At 36.5% G+C, this 19802-nt stretch overlaps 1 protein-coding gene across 2 annotated transcripts in view; it reads right to left on the reverse strand.

Annotated features, from left to right (window-relative positions):
* WASL (WASP like actin nucleation promoting factor) overlaps positions 1–19802 on the reverse strand; it is a 66620-nt gene that overhangs the window by 21618 nt on the left and 25200 nt on the right. For both annotated transcript variants that reach the window (XM_036425689.2, XM_036425680.2), the window contains exons 2-6: positions 18467–18601; positions 15584–15670; positions 12742–12838; positions 8583–8606; positions 449–617 (exon numbers count right to left, since the gene is read on the reverse strand). In XM_036425689.2, the coding sequence (XP_036281582.1) occupies positions 449–617; positions 8583–8606; positions 12742–12838; positions 15584–15670; positions 18467–18601 (512 nt within the window). The remainder of the gene's footprint in view (positions 1–448; positions 618–8582; positions 8607–12741; positions 12839–15583; positions 15671–18466; positions 18602–19802) is intronic.

The raw sequence follows: 19802 nt of genomic DNA on the forward strand, positions 1-19802 counted from the left end.
GGTAAAATAAACGGTAAGATCCACAGAAAGTTAGCTTAAAAAACAAACAGAAAACTGCAGCAAAATCTATAAAAGCTATGTAAGTGATAAATATAAGGGTTCTAGTAAAATAAAATTTTATAACAAATTAAAAACCTAGCGTCACAATCCTATATAATAAAAGCCTAATATACCAATCAACTGAACGGCGGAACAACCAGTGGAACAACTGGTCACTATAATGCACACTGACCACCAGGAAGCAGACACTCAATGCAGGAGCTGCTTCCAGCCCACAGGACCTAGGCCAGCCAAGGCAGGTGTCAACGAGGGTCCCCCTTCACCCCACAGACTGGCCCTGATCACCAGCTAGGCCTAGGGACCCTATCTATGCACAATTTCATGCATCGGGCCTCTAGTGACTAAATAAAAAAAATAAAGATAAAAACAACAAAAGGAACTTTCTTACTGGAAATTGCTTGGTGTTCCAATATCTGCCTTGGTTAATCTCTTCTTTTTAGCTTTTCCTTTTTTCTTTTCTTTGGTATGGGAGATGTTGCTAACTTGTGGACCATAAAATCTATTGGTTGTGATTTCTGGATTTTTAATGTCAACTGTTGCCATGGGTAGATTAGGACCTGCAAATAAAGTTTAAATAATATTAAAAAGTTGTAATTTAACATAATTATTATAATCATAATAATTAAAATGTCTTTTTTTGAAGTAGGACCACTTCATTATTACAAATTATTTAAATTTTAAAACTGCAAGCTAATTTTTATAAAGAAAAAAGTACTGCCTAAGTTTTAAAAAGACTATATAACACATTCTTAAAACATATTAGCATACATACATTATTTCAAAACAAGCTTGTGCTTTTATAACATTAAATCTCATGAAGAATATAAATTTTCAACAAGAGTGTAAATCTAATTGGTCTAGTCCCTTATATTTTCACACAGTATTTGCCTCACATCCAACACATTAGTCACTGATACAGTGTTTTATAACAAGAATAATAATTTTTTTTAAAAAGGTAAAATTGCCACCTATTTTACTTTTAAATCTAACAAAGAAATCTAGTCTTACTTCTTTGTTTCAATTTTAGTTTATGAGGAAAAAAGTACTGCAATTACTGCTGCTTTTTCTCAAAACATTCATATTTAAGTCTAGTAATATTTTCCCCATCAGAATAGACTTTGACTATCTTAAGTACAGAGCTCAAAAACTTAACATGAAAAAAAATTCTCGAAACTCATTTTCTGCAATAACCAACTGTAAAATTATCTTAGGTACCTGTTAAATTATTGTTAATAGCATTTTTAGGAGTTGCACTAAATGTAGCACAAAACCTGTTTTATGATTCATAAGAATATTATTGGTCTTAAAGTATAAGAGTCTGAACAAAATGTATTCCATGTAAAATTTTCTTATAAAGTTACTAGAAGGGTCATACATGTTCTTTTCAGGTCTCATTTTAATATATGATTCTTCTTTAATTTATTGAGGTAACACTGGTTAACAAAATTATACATGTTTCAGGTGCACAAATCGACAACATATCTGTACAACTTATTACCCCAAGTCAAGTCTTCTTCCACTACCATTTATCCCCCCCAAATACCCTCCTCCACCTACCCCTGCCCCACCACTCCTGCTTCCCTGGCAATCAGCAGTTGCTAGAGCCCATAAATTTTTTTTTCTTCAACCCTTCTATTCCCCCAAACCTCCCGTCCCCCTGACAGGTATCGGCCTGTTATCTATCTATGAGTCTGTCTCTATTTTGCTTAATTCATTTTGATCATTAGAGTCCACAAATGGTATTTGTCTTTCTCTGACTGGCTTATTTCACTTAGCATAATGCTCTCCAGGTCTACCAAGTTGTGACAGAAAGGGTAAGATTTTCTCCTTTTTTCAGGTGAGCAGTATTCCATTATGTAAATATGTACCACAGCTTTTTTTATCTATTCACCTACTGATAGACACTTGGACGATTTCCAAATAATACAGAAGACTTGAACAAAATCTCCTAACCCCTTTTCTGAGTATCTACCTGAAAAATTTAAAAACATTTATTAGCGAAGACATAAGTACCTCTATGTTCATTGCAGCATTACTCACAGTAGCCAAGACATGGAGATAACTAAAGTGTCTTTTGATAGACAATTGCATAAAGAAGATGTGGGTACATATACACAATGGAATACTACTCAGCCATAAGAAAAGATGAAATACTGCCATTTGTAACAACATGGATGCATCTTGAGAATACATGCATCTTGAGAATAAAGACAGAAAATGTCAAGAACCATATGATTTCAATAATATGTGAGACATAAAACGGAAAGCAACAAATAAACAAATAAGACAAAGGAACCTGCAGACACAACAACAATATGGTGATTACCAGAAGGAAAGGGGCATGTTGGAGAGTTAGAAAAGGGTAGGGGGGTTAAATATTTGGTGACAAAGGAGATCTGACTTTGAGTGGTAAACACACAATGCAAATGATCCAAGCTATGATGTGTTATAGAATTGTACACTTGAAAGCTATGTAATATTACTAACCAATGTCACCCTGATATATTCAATTAAAAAAAGACAAAGGTTAGTTAAGCAATACAGAAAGCTTATTAAACAGTAGATAAAGACTTGGATTTTCCAAGTAGTTCAGACATCAGATTTCTATGCTTGCTGTAACTTCAAAAAATAAGAGAACTTATTGAGAATACCCAGAATTTGTGTGTTAGAGGGTTGAACTGGGGTCATACTCATACCTTCATAGACTTATCTAGTGACCTGATTTTACTTCTCACTCTCCCCTTTCTGCTTTCCTCCTTCTCATAATTTACCAATCAGTAAGAGCAAGACTGTCCACAGTAAGATACTGCAAATTATTTACTCTTATCTTGATACTCAATAGTATAAATAAAATAGAATATAAGCACTGAGTTAAGACTGATTTAGGAGTAACAGAGTTAGATGCTCTCTTTATACATACCATCCTTCCTAAATAGGTGTTCATACAGCAACTTCAGGGTAGGGCAAATCTAGGTTTACAGTTGTGAGTACATGAAATATGGAGTTTATTCTTATATTATTACTTATTAATTGCCACACCCTTACAAAAGCAACAAATTCACCATTAAAACAAAAGAAAATTAGCAACTACATAGCTGATCCTTGAACAACATAATGATTAGAGGTGCCGACTTCACACAGTTGTGACTCCCCTTACTAATAGCCTATTATTGTTTTATCAAGAACAAAAACAGCCCTACTTGTTTGGTTCAGTGGATAGAGCATTGGACTGCGGACTGAAAGATGCCAGGTTCGATTCCAGTCAAGGGCATGTACCTTGGTTGCGGACATATCCCCAGTAGGGGGTGTGCAGGAGGCAGCTGATGGATGTTTTTCTCTCATTGATGTTTCTAACTCCCTATCTCTCTCCCTTCCTCTCTGTAAAAAATCAATAATATATATATAAAAACTAACAGTCAACCAACAAGTATTTTGTATGTTCTATATATTATATACTATAGTCTTACAAATAAAGTAAACTAGAAAAAAGAAAATGTTATTAAGAAAATTGTAAGGAAGAGAAAATACATTATATTACTGTACATATTTACTGGGAAAAAATCCTTATAGAAATGGATCTAAGCAATTTAAACCATATTGTTCAAGGTTCAACTGTAATTAGTTTTTATAAAAGACCATAAAAATTTTTATGCTGCTTTAGCTTATATAATCTAATATACTATGTGGCAATTAATAAGTAATAATCTAATATACTATGGATATTCTAAGGTAAGAATTAAATAAAGTTAAGTTTAACAGTTTGAATTATCCAAGCAATTATTTTCTGGGGAAATAACAAATCAAAGGTTCTTATAAGCCCAATTCATAAGTCACTAGAGAAAAATAACATAGCCATCTCTGAGGAAAGTTCAAAGACGAAGAGACAGAAATGAAAGTGTTATGTGAAATGAATAACAATTTAATTCACACTGTATAATAGTTGTACTATGTGGATTGAATAACACAGTTTAACTCATACTGTAGTTGCACTGTTTCCATTCCTCTCTCTACCTAAAAATTAGATATGGATATACTGTAACATATGTGCCATACAGTTATAAAGCCCTGGCATTAGCTATTTAATGTCATTATATATAAATTATATTAGTACTTGTTAAGATGTTATTTAAGTCTATATAAGAATACCTAGATTAAAAACATATTAGAAAATTACTATTGTATTAGTTGGGAAATTTAAAGTTTTTCTAAATGTTTCATTTTATATATGAAAGCTAAGGGCAAGAACCATCAGGTGACATGTCTAAAGTGATACAGTGACAGAAGCAATGATAAAGTCTACTTGATTCCTAGATCTCTAGCCTTTCTATTAACTCCTGTGCTTTCTACACAAATTTCAAACCATAAAGTGATTAATAATAACAATACTACAAATATTATCATTTTATCAGTTCTCTTAAGTTTGTAGCCCAATAATCATTATTCAATAAATATTTCCTACTAACTTTCACAATTTAGATAAAAGGTTTTCTACACATTCATAAAATGAGGTAGTTGGTTATTTGGGTTGACAATAGTAATTTATTTCAAACTTTGAAAGTTTTAGGAAATAAGTTTAAAATGGTGTTCTAAAGCCCAATTAAATATTTGTTTCAAAAGTGATAATGGGTATTAGGCAGAGTCATTTTTTAATAAGTATGTTTATAGGAGATCTGGTAACAGAGATATTCTTAAATCATTTCTGAGAAGTTTAATTTAATTTGCCATTAATAAAATTATACTCATCCTAAGAACAGGTGGTAACTAAATATTAACAGAGAGGGCCATTTCCCTTACTTTTGTCAAAGGATAAATTACCATCTTCTGATTAAGGACAATTGTCACAGAAATGTGTGTTGTTGTTTTTTTAAATATTCTCATTAAAAAGCATTTCTAATTAGTTTTAAAATTAAAAGAATAAACTAAGGTCTTCCCTTAATTACATAAAAAGTAGGAACTCTCACCAAGGTAAAATAGTTGAGAAACAGGTGGCCCAGAGGCCTCTGATGTCAAGCAGGCATGAAGTTGAGAGCAAATCTTAAGGGAAAGCATCTAAGCTAAAAGGTGAGACTGACCAATAAAGAAAAAAGAAAGATGTATGGATTAGGAGTTAGTGAGGAAGACACTGAATTGCATTTCAGGAATACATGTTACTTCTACATAAAGTATCCTTTTAATAGTTACATTTGAAAAGGTCTGCTACACTGATAATGTAACGATCTGAGACACAGCACGGACAATGCAAAATGATTAAGGTGTCCGTTGCCACCTAGTGGTATTGCACTAAATGCAGAAAAGAAAAATATGCTGCCTCCAAAACAGGGGTCTCCACACAGTAAGGAGAACACGGCAATTGACTGCAAAGCAGGAGGAAAAAAAAATTAAAATTTATATTAATTATTATTTCATTATTTATTGTAATGTGTTATATTAATACCATATTATATGTATATTTTATAAATAAGTATACAAATATTGGCAATATATGCTGTGTATTTTTGCCGTTTAACGATTCTATTTTTTTTTTAACTCTCCATTTATTTAATGAAAAAATTAATTTGGGACAATTGCACCAAGGGGTCAGAACTACAGATCTAAAGATTTAAAACCAAGACCAACCTCAGAGAAGGAAACTACATTAATTATGAGTCTCTCTCTTAATAGAGATAAAATTGTGAGATGCCACTGTCACATAAAGAATATGCAAATTCTATCTATTCATGAATTAGGTACCTCTTGAAAAATACATTTTATATGGACTGAAAAGGTTAAAATTTTGAAAAACCATAAAATATTTATATCCTTTTATTTTATTATCATTTGTACAACATCAAATCTTAGGTCACTCTCTCCAAAGAGGCCATCACTAGGAAGCCTTCCCAATGGTACTTGATTATATGCTCACAGAACGCAAAATAATAAAATAAAAAAGAGATGAAAATATTGAGCACATATCAAGGAAAAATAATTACAATACTGCTTTAAAGGCTCACAGATGAATGACTTCTGATTCAGTGCTTCTACTTCCTTTGCCTCTGCACCATGCTAGCTGTGTGAATTGAAACATGTTATTATTAACCCCCTCTAGGTCTCAGTTTTTCCTTTAAAAACATCTTGATATAGTTCAGTGGCTAAGTGACTCTGGATGTAGATCTCGAGACTGAATCCTATTCCCCCACTTACTACAATAGTTAGGTGATCTTGAACAAGTTACCTATCCGTGCCTGTTTGCTCACGTATAAAATGGGGATATTAGGAGCTACTACAACATAAAGTTGCTGGACAATGCCTGGCAGGTTGTCAATGATCGTTAAATAGTAGCTGCTATTATCTTTACTACTGTCTTCATCATGATAACTAAGTTATTGGGCATTATGCTAAGTACTTTTGAGTACTTCATTTTTCCACAGAAACCCTATAAACTTAGTATTAAATTTTTCATTTAAAAGAGAAAGTCAGCCGGGACCGGTTTAGCTCAATGGATAGAGCGTCGCCTTGGGGACTGAAGGGACCCGGGTTCGATTCCGGTCAAGGGCATGTACCTTGGTTGCTGGCATATCCCCAGTAGGGGGTATGCAAGAGGCAACTGATCGATGAGTCTCTCTCATCAATGTTTCTAACTCTCTATCTCTCTCCCTTCCTCTCTGTACAAAATCAATAAAATATATTTTTTTAAAAATAAAAAATAAATAAATAAATAAAAGAGAAAGTCAGTCCTAGCTAGTTTGGCCCAGTGGATATAGTGTCAGCCTGAAGACTAAAGGGTCCTGGATTTGATTCCAATCAAGGGCACGTACCTCGGTTGCAGGCTCGAAAACTGAGGCCCTGGTCAGGAAGTGTGTGCGTAGGCAACCAATTGATGTGTCTCTCTCACATCGATGTTTCTCTCCCTTCCACTCTCTAAAAGTCAATGGAAAAATATCCTCCGGTAAGGATTAACCTAACTAACTAACTAACTAACTAACTAACTAACTAACTAACTAAGAGAAAGTCAAAGTATATAATACTTGGCACATTAGGTAAGATAGTCAGACATTAAAAAAAAAAAGGTAAGGCCCAGCCAGTGTGGCGTGGTGGCTGAGCGTTGACCTATGAACCAGGAGGTCACGGTTTGACTGCCGGTCAGGGCACATGCCTGGATTGTGGGTTCAATCCCCAGGGTGGGGCATGCAAGAGGTAACCAATCAATGATTCTCCCTCATCATTATTTCTCTGTCTTTCTCCCTCTCCCTTCCTTTTTGAAATCAATACAAATATATTAACAAAACAAAAACAAAACTGGTAAGGCAAATAATAAAAAATTTAATACAATAACATTTGGTTCATGTTTTTATATTGGAAAATAAATTTAAGGACAAAATCAGAAAGCATTACATCTGTTTAAAAGAAGCAAATTCCAATAGTCACTAACACTTGTTATTAGTAAGAACTCTGTATTATGTTAAGTGTTTCTCTGAATAATTACTCCTAAATTCTGATGAGAGATTTGAGATCCTTTTATAAAGGAACAGCTATATTCCCCATTATAATCAGGGGCAATAGTTATTTACCTTCTTAGGATAAGGAACACCATTTAAATATAATAAATGTCATGGATTCTCTTTCCCCAGAGTAAAAACCACATATACTTATAAAATTTGGCACACAATTTAAAGGAGGATTTATAGAGTCCAAATGAGAATCTCTGCCCTAGAGGTTTGGGACATTGTCATTTATATATTGGTATTACTTTTAATATACAGTGCTTTTTTAAATACATGAATCCATAATACTTCCTCAAGTTAAGGAGGGCTATGTGGAGCTATTAGCTCTAAACACTGAAAGGAGCTAGTTTTATATTACCAGTGTGAAATGTTTCAAAATGAGACAAAAAGATAAATCTAAAAGTAAGAGCTGAATCAACATGCTTGGCACAACTTAGTGCCTTTAAGGGAGATATTAAAGCTAGATGGGCAGTTTCCAAATTTAATTAATTGTGAATACAGAATTAAGATATAAGATTAGTGATCTATGAAGTATTCTTTTATCCAAAAAAAAAGAGTAGGTTTCTAAGCCTCATCTATCATCTGTTATCTAAAAACTAGAAGCCCGATGCACGAAGATTCTGCTAGACTGGGCTTTCCTTTCCCTGGCTCCCTGCACCACCTTTCCGCTCAGGCCCCAGAGCCGCCTCTTTCTGCTCTGGCTCCTCCTTCCACGCTGCCAGAGGCCCTGAGACCAGGGGTGGGGCAGAACACCTGCACTGTGGAAATGGCAACCATGCAAGCATTCTGCCCGCATCACTTGGTGACTTGGTGGCTGAGTATGCAAATTAACCGCCATCTTTGTTGGGTTAATTTGCACTAATTGGCTGGTGGCATAGCAGAGGTACAGTCAATTTACATGTTGTCTATTATTAGGTAAGACAAGATAAGAACATAGTATTAGATCAAATATTAATTAGGTATTAATGTGTGATTTATGTCTCTATAAGGATTAAACTATAATCTAAGATATTTTTGATCAATAATTATAAAAAAGCTTACCATTAGGGGCGTCTCGTCTTTTCTCTGTCAGAAAATAAATTAAAGAATATTATTAGACATATGTAGACAAAAATCAACATAAAACATCTACTTAAACTCCTGTCTTGATTGGTTACAGGTGGTTAAGTAAGGTTTCTCTGAGGAACTGACAACTGAGCGGACATCGGAATAAAGTGAGAGAGGGAACATATTCAAAGGCCCGGAGAAGGAAATAGCATGAAGGAACATTATGAAGGCAGGCCGGAGTGAGAGAAAGGAAGAGTGGAATGAGATTAAGATAGAAGGAGAGCCAGCAACTGGATAATGTAAGGTCCCACAGGCCATAGGTAAGGTATATAGATTGTATTCTGTATATAATACAAAGCTCTTATAGGTTTGGAAAATGGCAAGAGACATGATCTAATCTATATTTTTAAAAGTTTATTCTGGCTACTATAAAGAAAGAAGATAGTATGAGGCATAGACTGGAAGCAGGGAAACTAGTGAGGGAGTTATAGTCTGGATGACAGGTGTTGATGGCTTTAATTAAGGTGAAGGCATCAGAGGTGGTGAGAAACGGATCCAAGACATTTTGAACGTGGAGCCAATGCGACTCACTTGACAGGATTTATGAGACCATGGTGAGCAAGAGTGATAAGAGGGAGGAAATTTCTCTTATGGAAGACTAGGCATGGACAAGGAACAGGTCTGACTGGGGTTAAGGAAGATGGATCAAGTGTTCTGCTCAGATATACTAAATTTGAAGGCTATTCTGAAACCCAAATAAAGTAGACAAATTTGAAAGTTGATGAGAGGTCAGCAGTGAAGATAAACTTTAGGAATCATCAGCATGGAGACAGTTTCAAAGCTAGAGGACTGAATTAAAGTACAAAGTTAATGAGAATACTCAAATGTCTAGTAATGGGGCAAACAACAAAAAAATAGTGAAAAGCTGAAGCCAATTAGGTAGGAGTAAAGCAAAGAGAACTGCTATCAATCCTTTGTTTTCACACTCTCGCATACCACTTTTGAGACAATTTTGGTTTAAAAAGTTCAAAGTAATTAAAGAACTTTAAACAAATATAATTTCCAGACATTTTAAAATTAAGAATTCTCCAAAATTAAAGAGAAAACACACATGATAAAAATAATTTGATTATAAACAAATTAAGAATCCTGGCAACAGTAAATATAAATATATTACTCCATCTGGTGGTCTCATGAAATAACTTTATGAAACAGTTGAAGTAATTTAGTCCTATCTATGTCAATGAATGTCTATCTCCAATTTCCAAGATGATGTTTCTCTGCATCCAGGGACAAAATATTTCTTAAAATTGGTAATAACACAGATGTGGAAATACCTTATCTAACAAAGAGGGAATCTGCAAACTGACCATCACACCATAACAAAATGGCTGTTCCCACATCGGAGACAGGGATTCCGTAACACAAGATGGCTGCACCCACACCCGAGGCCAAGTTCCCATAAAAAGCCTTAATGAGCAATCAGCAGGGACCTGAGGCTGCACACCCCCCAACCCCCTGCCTGGCGGGGCTTGACAAAGGACCTCAGGCTGTGTCCCCTGCCCCAGGCTGCATTCCCCCCCACACCCTACACCCAGCAGGACTTGATGGGGGACCTCAGGCCACATCCCCAGCCAGATGGAGCTTGATGGGGGACCTCTGGCTGCACCACCCCCTCTGGCCTCTGGCGAGGGGACCTTAGGCCATGCCCCCTGCCCTGGTGCCAGGCCATGGGACCTGAGGTCATGCCTCTACAGAGCAGGGCTTGATGGGGGACCCTTAGGATGCACCCCCGCCCGCAGGGCTTGACGAGTAAACTCAAGACGAGCGCCCCTACTCGGGGGACCTCAGGCTGCACCCCGTCCCGGTGCCAGGCTGGGGGACCTGAAGCTGTGCACCCTGCTGGGAAGAGCTTGATCAGGGACCTCAGGTCGCACTTCCCGCCCCAGCGGTTGGGCCAGGTGACCTGAGGCCATGCCCCCACCCGATGGGGCTTAATGGGGATGGGGCCACCAGGGTCTGGGTCTTGTGTGATTTCAAGGTGCATGTGGGTGGACAGGGACTTGACTCTGGTTCCCATGGCACACCCCAGACTCTGACAGGAGGAAGATTTTCATATACATTTTACTAATTTTCTTTCATCTCTGAGACTTCTATTATAGAGAAAGGGCAAAGAGCAATATTAAAGTATTTCCTCTAATTAATTCTCTTTCAATGTGCATGAATTTCGTGCACCGTGTCACTAGAATTGAGATAAATATGAAGTTGAGTGTGTAAATTCTAAAAGCAATTACTTAGATAATACTATTCCTGCCCCAAAAGTTGAACCCCATACATGTAAGTTAAAGAGAAGTAAGGTTGGAATTTGAGTTAGCATGAAGAGTTACTAAATGATGACTCAGCTCTCTCCCTAATGTTGTGATCTTTCTCCTTTTGAAACACTTTGTCTAAAAGCTTAGGAACTACCGGTATATCAAATAGAATTCTTGTACCAGGTAAAAGAGTAAGTGACCTACTAATTTCAAAGTCACTATTATATATTTTAAGAAGTATTTTTTACTCTTTTGCATATTGAAAATGTCACATATTTTGACTGAAAGAAGTCTCCAGGAGTTCCTGGCCTATCACTAGAGCATATCACCGAATTACGCACTGAACCATAAATAATTTGAAAGCATTAAATCCTTTCCTAACATGGAATCAAGTGGCAAATGCCTTAGCTGCCAAAAGAACTAACAAAAATAATAGGCCCCTAATAATTATCCTATTCACTATTACAAGTGGGATATAATAATTGAGGCAAAAACCTAATTCATTTTCTTTTCTTTTCTTTTTAAAAAAATATATATATTTTGATTTTTTTTTTTTTTTTTACAGAGAGGAAAGGAGAGAGATAGAGAGCTAGAAACATCGATGAGAGAAACATCGACCAGCTGCCTCCTGTACACCCCTCACCAGGGATGTGCCAGCAACCAAGGTACATGTCCTTGACTGTAATCGAACCTGGGACCTTTCAGTCTGCAGGCCGACACTCTATCCACTGAGCCAAACCGGTTATGGCTTCATTTTATTTTCAGTGTTACCTCATCTCCCACTTTGAAACCCTTTAAGAGAACAATAAAGATGTATAAACTAGAATATATACTTTTATATTCCTGTTTCCTAATCCAGTTTCTAGCATTTTTATGGTTTATTTCCTATTTATTTATTTATTTGTTTATTTATTTATTTTAGGCTTTTATTTTTTTTATTTTTATTTTTTTAATATATATTATTGATTTTTTTTTTTTTGCCCCCCTCCCTCCCTCCCACACATCCCCTCCCTCCCCAGAGGTTTATTTCCTCTTATTGGTAAAATACAATCCTGAATACAGTAATCGTAAAACTGGGGTAACATGTACCCCTGGGTGGACAGAAAGACTTTTCAAGGAGTATACGGGAATGTCTAGTGTTAAAGGAATTTATTTGCTCACCTCAACTCCATGTGTTATTTCTCCTACAACTGATCTGCTTAAGATAATTCTGGAGAGCTTCCCCTTTCTTCATGACTGTCCTTCTCCTACTTTACAACAGAAAGGTCTTGCACACTGTCAAATAGTTATATACCAAAGAATTTAAAGCTCTATGCTGCAATGCATCGTTCTCTAATTGTTTTATGTGTATTAGCATCTTATGCATTAAACTAAGTTCCTTATGATTTCATCATTTACAACATTAGGGACAAAATAGAGACAAGGCAATGTTTATAGATCTTGTTGTAACTTTGATTATTTGCTTCAAGACTTGCCTAAATTATTTGTTCATCAATTATGAAATACTTTTAAAATGTAAGTTACAAATAATGCCATAAAAATGCAAATTTAAAAGTCAGTATATAATTTTTAATGTAAGGATTAGCAACTTTTTAAAAAAATAAAAGACCAGATAGTAAATATTTTAGATTTTCAGTTTTTTTTCAGTCATAACTACCCAACTGTGTTGTGGCAAAAAAGCAGTCATAGACAATATGTAACCCAATGAGCATAACTGTGTTTAAAAAAACTTTATTTACAAAAACAGGCAATGGGCCAGATCTATCCTGAAGCCATAGCTTGCTAGCTCCTGTTAAAAGGAATTAGGAGGGGAAAAAAATTTTTTTTTTTTTTTTTTTTACCAGATTTCCTCTGTCGTCGGCCCAACAAGTCCATAACTGCTTTTCGGAACTTTTTTGCTTCTTCTTCATTGGCAAAATTAAGAGCAACTTGACAAGTCTAAAATATTTTTCATGAAAAAGGTAAACAACAAAAAACATGAATTTAGTTTTATATAACAAAAAGGTAATAACCAGCAGAAGTATATTTCTGAAGAAAAGTTTTACTTTATTAAAAGAACTCATTTTATGAAATGAATAATTTAAGGCAAAAAATAAAAAGGTAAAATAAAAGACTAATATTAGAAAAGTAACCTATCACAGTAGATACTCAAATATTAAATTGAATTTCTTCAAAAAACAACAGAGGCAAATTGAATTTGATCCTTCAATAGAGCTCTGTATATAATTTAGATTAGAAAAAGCGAACACTGGAAATGTGGGCAAAATTCAGATCAACTATCTTTATTAGTTTGTTTTTATTCTGCAGTTTAATTATAGGCATTATTTAAATTAAAACCTTAACTCAGGTAAATTATTAAAAATATAAAAACATACTGACATTATTATTAAAGACAATTAATATACACTTTTAAATATGTACATACTTATATCAAGAGAAATATGAAAAATCATAGCTAAAGGAAAAAAAAACTGTCAGAAAAGATAGATATACCATCTAATCCAAACCTTCTTTCACTGAAGAATAGTTACAAAATAAAAGTAAAAAAACAAAAATTAATTCACCTATAATTCATTCACTCAGATAATCCTGTGAGCATCTATATACTAAAAAGCCAGGGTCATAATGACCATTACGACTGAAGGTTTGACCAGACCGGAAGACAGTGCTGGGTTGCCAGGGTGACCCAGCATTGACTGGGGCCACTGCCAGTGCCTGACCCAGCACTGACTGCCTGGGGGAGGGCGGGGGGAGAAACACTGCAGATCAGGCCTGGAGAGAGGCCTGCAGAGAGAGGGGCAGGTTCTGATCTGAAGCCTCTGTGGCAGCCGATGATCAGAACTTGCCTCTTTTTCTCTCCCGACCTGGCCAACAGCCACACCTCCATTTCTCTCCAGGCCTCCACTGGGGCTGCTGATCATCCCCGACTTTCTGATCAGGCCCCGTTAATGGGCCCAGAGACACTGAATAGCATAAAAACTGACCAAGCAGAACCAAATCTGGGTGAATGTAAGGAGCTACTGGCTGCCTAGGAGGCGGACTTTTTGACTCTGACTGGCATAGAAACTGAAACAAATCTGGGTATCTGTGAGGAGCCAATAGCTGCCTAGGAGGCAGAGCTTTTGATGCTGACTAGCACAGAAATCGACCAATCAGAACCAAATTGGCCGCAGTGGAGGGCAGTTGGGGGGCGAGATCAGACCAGCAGAGGAGGGCATTAGGGGCGATCAGGCCGGCAGAGGCAGTTAGGCCAGCAGGGGAGAGCAATTAGGGGCGCGATCAGGCTGGCAAGGGAGGGCAGTTGGGGACAACCAGGCTGGCAGGGGAGGGCAGTTGGGAGTGAGATCAGGCTGGCAGAGGCAGTTAGGGGAGATAAGGCAGGCAGGTAGAGGGGTTAGAGGCAATCAAGCAGGTGAGTGATTAGAAGCCAGTGATCCCAGATTGTGAAAAGGGTGTCCTACAGCCTAAATTGGTGGTCAGACATCCCCTGAGGGGTCCTCGATTGGAGTGGTTGCAGGCTGAGCTGAGGGAACTCTCCCTTCATGTACAAATTTTGTGCACTGGGCCTCTAGTATGGTATAAAAATCTTTCTAACATTTTCCCCAAGTATATTCAATATATTTTTTAAATTGCCCCCCCCCCCCCCAGCCCCATTTACTGTATTTTAGCATTCTTCTAGGTCACATGTGTCAAACACAAGGCCCGCGGGCCAAATCCCTCCCGCCAGGCCTTGCAATGTGGCCCGAACCGCACTGTCATCACTGCACTCCGCTGCGTTTCCATCACAATGACAGTTTATGACTGTTCAGTAAACCATTCAGCCCGCGATTTAGGCTGGATTTTAGATTTTGGCCCCTTCTCTGATTGAGTTCGACACCCCTATCTAGGTCATAAACTACTCTTTCAAAAATAATTTGCATGGCAATAGAATATTCAATATTTAAAAACTACCATGGATTAGTGAACAATTAAGATTTCACTTTTATACATAAGAAAACACAGAGAGATTAAACTATCTACCCCAAAACAGAGAAGATAAAAGAAAAAAAGAAAAAACATCAGCCCAGCCCACATGCTTCAGTGAGGTCACAGTTCCATTCCCGTTCAGGCTCATTCCCAGGCTGTGGGCTCAGTACCCAGTGTGGCGTGGTAAGAGGCAGCCAGCCAATCAATGATTCTCATCACTGAAGTTTCTCTCTCTCTCTCCTTTTTTCTTCCTCTCCAAAATCAATAGAAATATTTTTTTTAAAGAAAAAGATCAAACTTCCTTTCTACATAGCAAATTACATTTATAGTTCTCTATAAAACCCATTTCTGCCTGGCTAACATGGCCCAGGGGTTGAGCACCGACCTATGAATTAGGAAATCATGGTTGAATTCCCTGTCAGGGCACGTGCCCAGGTTTCAGGTTTGATCTCCAGTAGGGGGTGTGCAGGAAGCAGCCGATCAATGATTCCTCTCTCTCCCTCTCCCTTTCTCTCTCTAAAATCAATAAAAATATACACATTTAAAAAAAAAATCTTAGCTATTTCTTCCAATGTAGCTATCATATCTATAAAGTTTTTAAAAGTAAAATAATTATTTTTCTATACAATGCTTACACAGAAAACTCATAAATGGTTTCCACAGACAAATGTAAAAGCAATTACATTAAACAAGGCAATAAATAAAAATATAACTTACATCTCCAGCAAATGTATGAAAATATCCTCTAGGACTATTATATACAAAGTTATTGTATAGTTCTTGCTCCCACAATAGTTTCCCATCCTAAAAAAAAAAAACAAGTAAAAGCTAGAGTTAACAAGAAGATAATCTGTAGGAATAAAACAAAAAAGATCACTAGTGTTAAGGGAATTATTTATATTAATAGCTCTTACATATACACATAAAACATAATACATAAGTAACACACTATAATTTAATCAGTAATTTCTTAATACTAGATAATGTTTCTCTCATAAAAAGTACATACCATGTGCTTTTAATTCAGTGTGCTATGATATAATCTCATTAGCCAAGCACTCCCAAATACAGTTATAGTTGTTCAATTACATAACTAGAACAATTACTAGATCAATATTAGGTAGTAGAATACTTTTGTACATGCACTGTTTATCAATGCATAATTTCATCAGCAATGTTTATAGACTGTATATTATTAAATATTACCGGAAGAGTCCATGTCCTTTTTCTCAATTCTCTAAATGCTAGAAGGGTGAAATATACCTTCTCTGTACTGTCCATTAACAATCTCTGAATTCCTAACTCTTGCAGAGTAGCCTCCTAATTGGACACTGGTATAAGCAGTATCAATCATGTGCAGAAAAAAAACAATGAGTGCACCACGGTTAAACTATGGTTAAGAGAACCATGGATGATTATCATACCTATAGCCCTAGTATAAGAAATATAATTAACCTTAATACCAAAGGTAACTAATTGCAAGTATTCAGCAACGGTTATCCACAATTGAAAATAAGTAGTTAGGAAAATACAATCATTGCCCAATTCTGAAATCTAAGGTTATCCCTATACCAAAATTTAATAATATTTACAACACACTGTACACTGTATGATCACTATACAGGAATTCCTTTCTTCTTAGTGAAGTTATATGTGCATCCCATTTCTAAATAGTACTTCTCATTATTGATGAGAAATAAAATGGGGCAAAAGTAGGTTTTCAGTAGTGAGTAGGCAAAACATAAAAGTTTATTCTTGCATTATAATTTACTATATTTTCCAAATGAACTGTAAACCTCTTTTGCCCCACCCTGTATGTCAAAGGACTTAGAAATTTCTTTCACACTATGCAGGTGTTCTCTCACTTCCCATAATCACTGCCACAGCAAGCCACTGCTAGTAACAAGAATATGGCACATATCTCAGGTGTCTTGGAGTATGGAAATATAGATGGGAAGAAGCACTAAAAGCCCTGGTTGGGGTGGCTCAATTGGTTGGGTATAGTCCTGTGCACTAAATTGCCAGTTCGATTCCCAGTCTGGGCACATGCCAAGGTTTCGGGCTCGATCCCTGGTGGGGGGTGTGCAGGAGATGGCCAATTGATGTTTCACATTCATATGGATATCCCCCCCCCAAAAAAAAAATAAATTTAAACATCTAAAAAAACAAAAATAAAACCCAACTAAAAAAACACTAATTTACAAAGTGCAATTCCCTGGCCAAATAGTTCAGTTGGTTAGAGCATCGTCCAGATACACCAAGGTTGAATTTTTGATCCCCTGTGTCAGGGTACATACAAGAATCAACCAATGACTGTATAAAATAATTAGAACACAAATCAATTATTTCTCTCCCCCCCCCCCCCCCCCCCGTAAAATCAATCAACCAATAAACAAACAAAAAAAGTACTTCACTAGGCAATATGTGGCTGTTGAAAAAAACAACACATATACAATACTCCCCTCCCCCAAAAAATCAGAAGTGCAGTAGCTTAAATCTCATTTAATCTCAGGGAAATACTTTGCAACAAGACCCAAATGGTTATCCCATTTTACAAATAATTAAGCTGAGGCCTAGAGAAGTAAAACAGTTTGACTATAATCATGAAAGCACCATAGAAGAGTTCAAAGTCAATTTTAGTTTTCTGTAATTATAATTCCATTATACTTATTGTCACACACAAATATTAAAGAGGCTTACCTATGGGAAAGGTTTCAAAAGGCAAATGGAGACTTCATCTCAGTAAAGAGAATTACTTTTATAATAGCTATAATGGATGGGTAACTGACAAAGAACAGTCTATCTAGGACAATGTGAATGTAGACTTATGTTTCAGAGTGAGGGATACAAGGCTGCAAAAATGTGAACATACCCATCTTGAGAGGAACATAAGGAAAAGTGGGCAGCAAATACATTAACATCATCATTATTTTTAATCCTCATTTGAGAATACATGGGGGGAAGGGGGGGGAGGGGGGGAGGGAGGGAGGGAGGGAGGGAGGGAGGGAGGGAGGGAGAGAACACGAATATGAGAATCCACTGCCTTCCCAGACATGTCCTGATCCAGGATCAAACCCACAATCTCGGTATGTGCCCTGACTGGGACTTCAACCAGCAACCTTTTGGTGCACAGAACAATGCTCACCCATCTGAGCTATTCCGGCTGGGTGCAAATACATTACTATATATAAAGTACAATATAATGCTTTAAACCTGAGCCGAGTAAATGACAGTATATACCAAACTAAAAGATACATTTGTAGTTCCTTGAAAGGACTATATATGCTAGTGTGTAATAGACAGGATGGAATAAAAGAGTATCATAGAAAAGAAGAGAATGTGGAAAAAACTTAAGACCCAAAGGCATAGAATAAACAAAGTAGTTTCTAGAAGATAAAATAGGAAACTATTCATGTCTAGTTTAGGAGATGTTCCCATTTGGTCTCAATTTCCAGGCTTCAATGTCTAAAACCAAGCTTTGCCCTTGTAATACGAATTCATGTATAAGTTTATATATGGTATAAACAAATCTATACTAAATTATAATTGAGGTAGAAAATCTAATCACCTGCAGTTTAGAGGAAGCAAAACACAACTCACCTTAATATCAAATATTCTTAAAAAATAAGATCTCTGTGGATTGTCTTTAACCAGACAAGCAACACCACTGCACTTCTTTGACCACATACAATTCCGATCTGCTGCATATAATTGTACCACTGCTGAAGACATAGTCTGCAATATAAAAAATTTATAGCCATTAGGTTCAAAATAACACTCAACTGACTGCAGCCCCTGCTGACATATTGATGCAGTCTACCGAGAGACACCGAACTAGAACCACCCAGTTAGGCTGCTCCGGAATTCCCGACCCACAGAAAAAGGAATTAATAGTTAGTGTTATTTTAGGTCACTACTTTAGAAGAAATTTCTTATGTAGTAATAAATAATAGCTATACTAAAAATAATTATTGAAAGCTAACATGTACTGATGCTTAAAATGTGTTAGAAAATGTGCTTAAGCACATTCAAATATAACTCCCTTAAATTTTTATTACTATTAGATCCTCATTTTATGCTTGAGAAACCCAAGGTTAAAGAGGATCAATACTAATAATTTGTCCATAACCGAAAACCAAAAGAGTTCAAATTCCCATGCGTGTTCAAATTCTGTATTCTTATTCCCTGTAATAAAATGTTTTCCAATAAAATGAACATTCAAGCAATTAAGAAGTAGTATTAATATTAGCAAAGGCTGACTTCTGTATAGCAACTAACCACTTTAGTATAGCTATTAAGTCAAACTTGAAAACAAGCTACTAATTATAGTGCAGTGCCCTTTTAGATGCATAGGAGAGCTAATTCATTACATGTAAGGGACACCTTAGTCCCCAGCATTCAGGGTTTCCAGTACACAATGTTGCCACCTCCCTCATAACTATATCACATAGCAATGGCAATTTTCATTTAATTCTAAATTAAGTCATTTTATAGCATAATCTAGAATGCAACTATTGGATTTTAAGTTTCTATAAGAGTGGTACATACATATATTGGTACAGCACTTATAAATCCTATATAATAGAGGTAATATGCAAATTGACTATCATGCCCTCACACAAGATGGCTAGCAGGGGCAGGCAGTTGTGGGCGATCAGGCTGGCAGGGGAGGGCAGTTGGGGGCCATTGGGCTGGCAGGGGAGGACAGTTGGGCATCAATCAGGCTGGCAGGCAGAGCGGTTAGGGGCAATTAGGCAGTCAGGCAGGCAAGCAGTTGGGAGCCAGCAGTCCTGGATTGTGAGAGGGCTAACATCCCCCGAGGGGTCCCAGATTGAAGGGGGTGCATGAATTTCATCACCAGACCTCTAGCCCTATATAATAAAAGGGTAATATGCAAATCGACTGTACAGCAAAATGACCAGTCGCCATGATGTGC

Source organism: Pipistrellus kuhlii, unplaced genomic scaffold (assembly GCF_014108245.1).
Source record: "Pipistrellus kuhlii isolate mPipKuh1 unplaced genomic scaffold, mPipKuh1.p scaffold_m20_p_10, whole genome shotgun sequence".
In the NCBI taxonomy this organism is placed as follows: Eukaryota; Metazoa; Chordata; class Mammalia; order Chiroptera; family Vespertilionidae; genus Pipistrellus; species Pipistrellus kuhlii.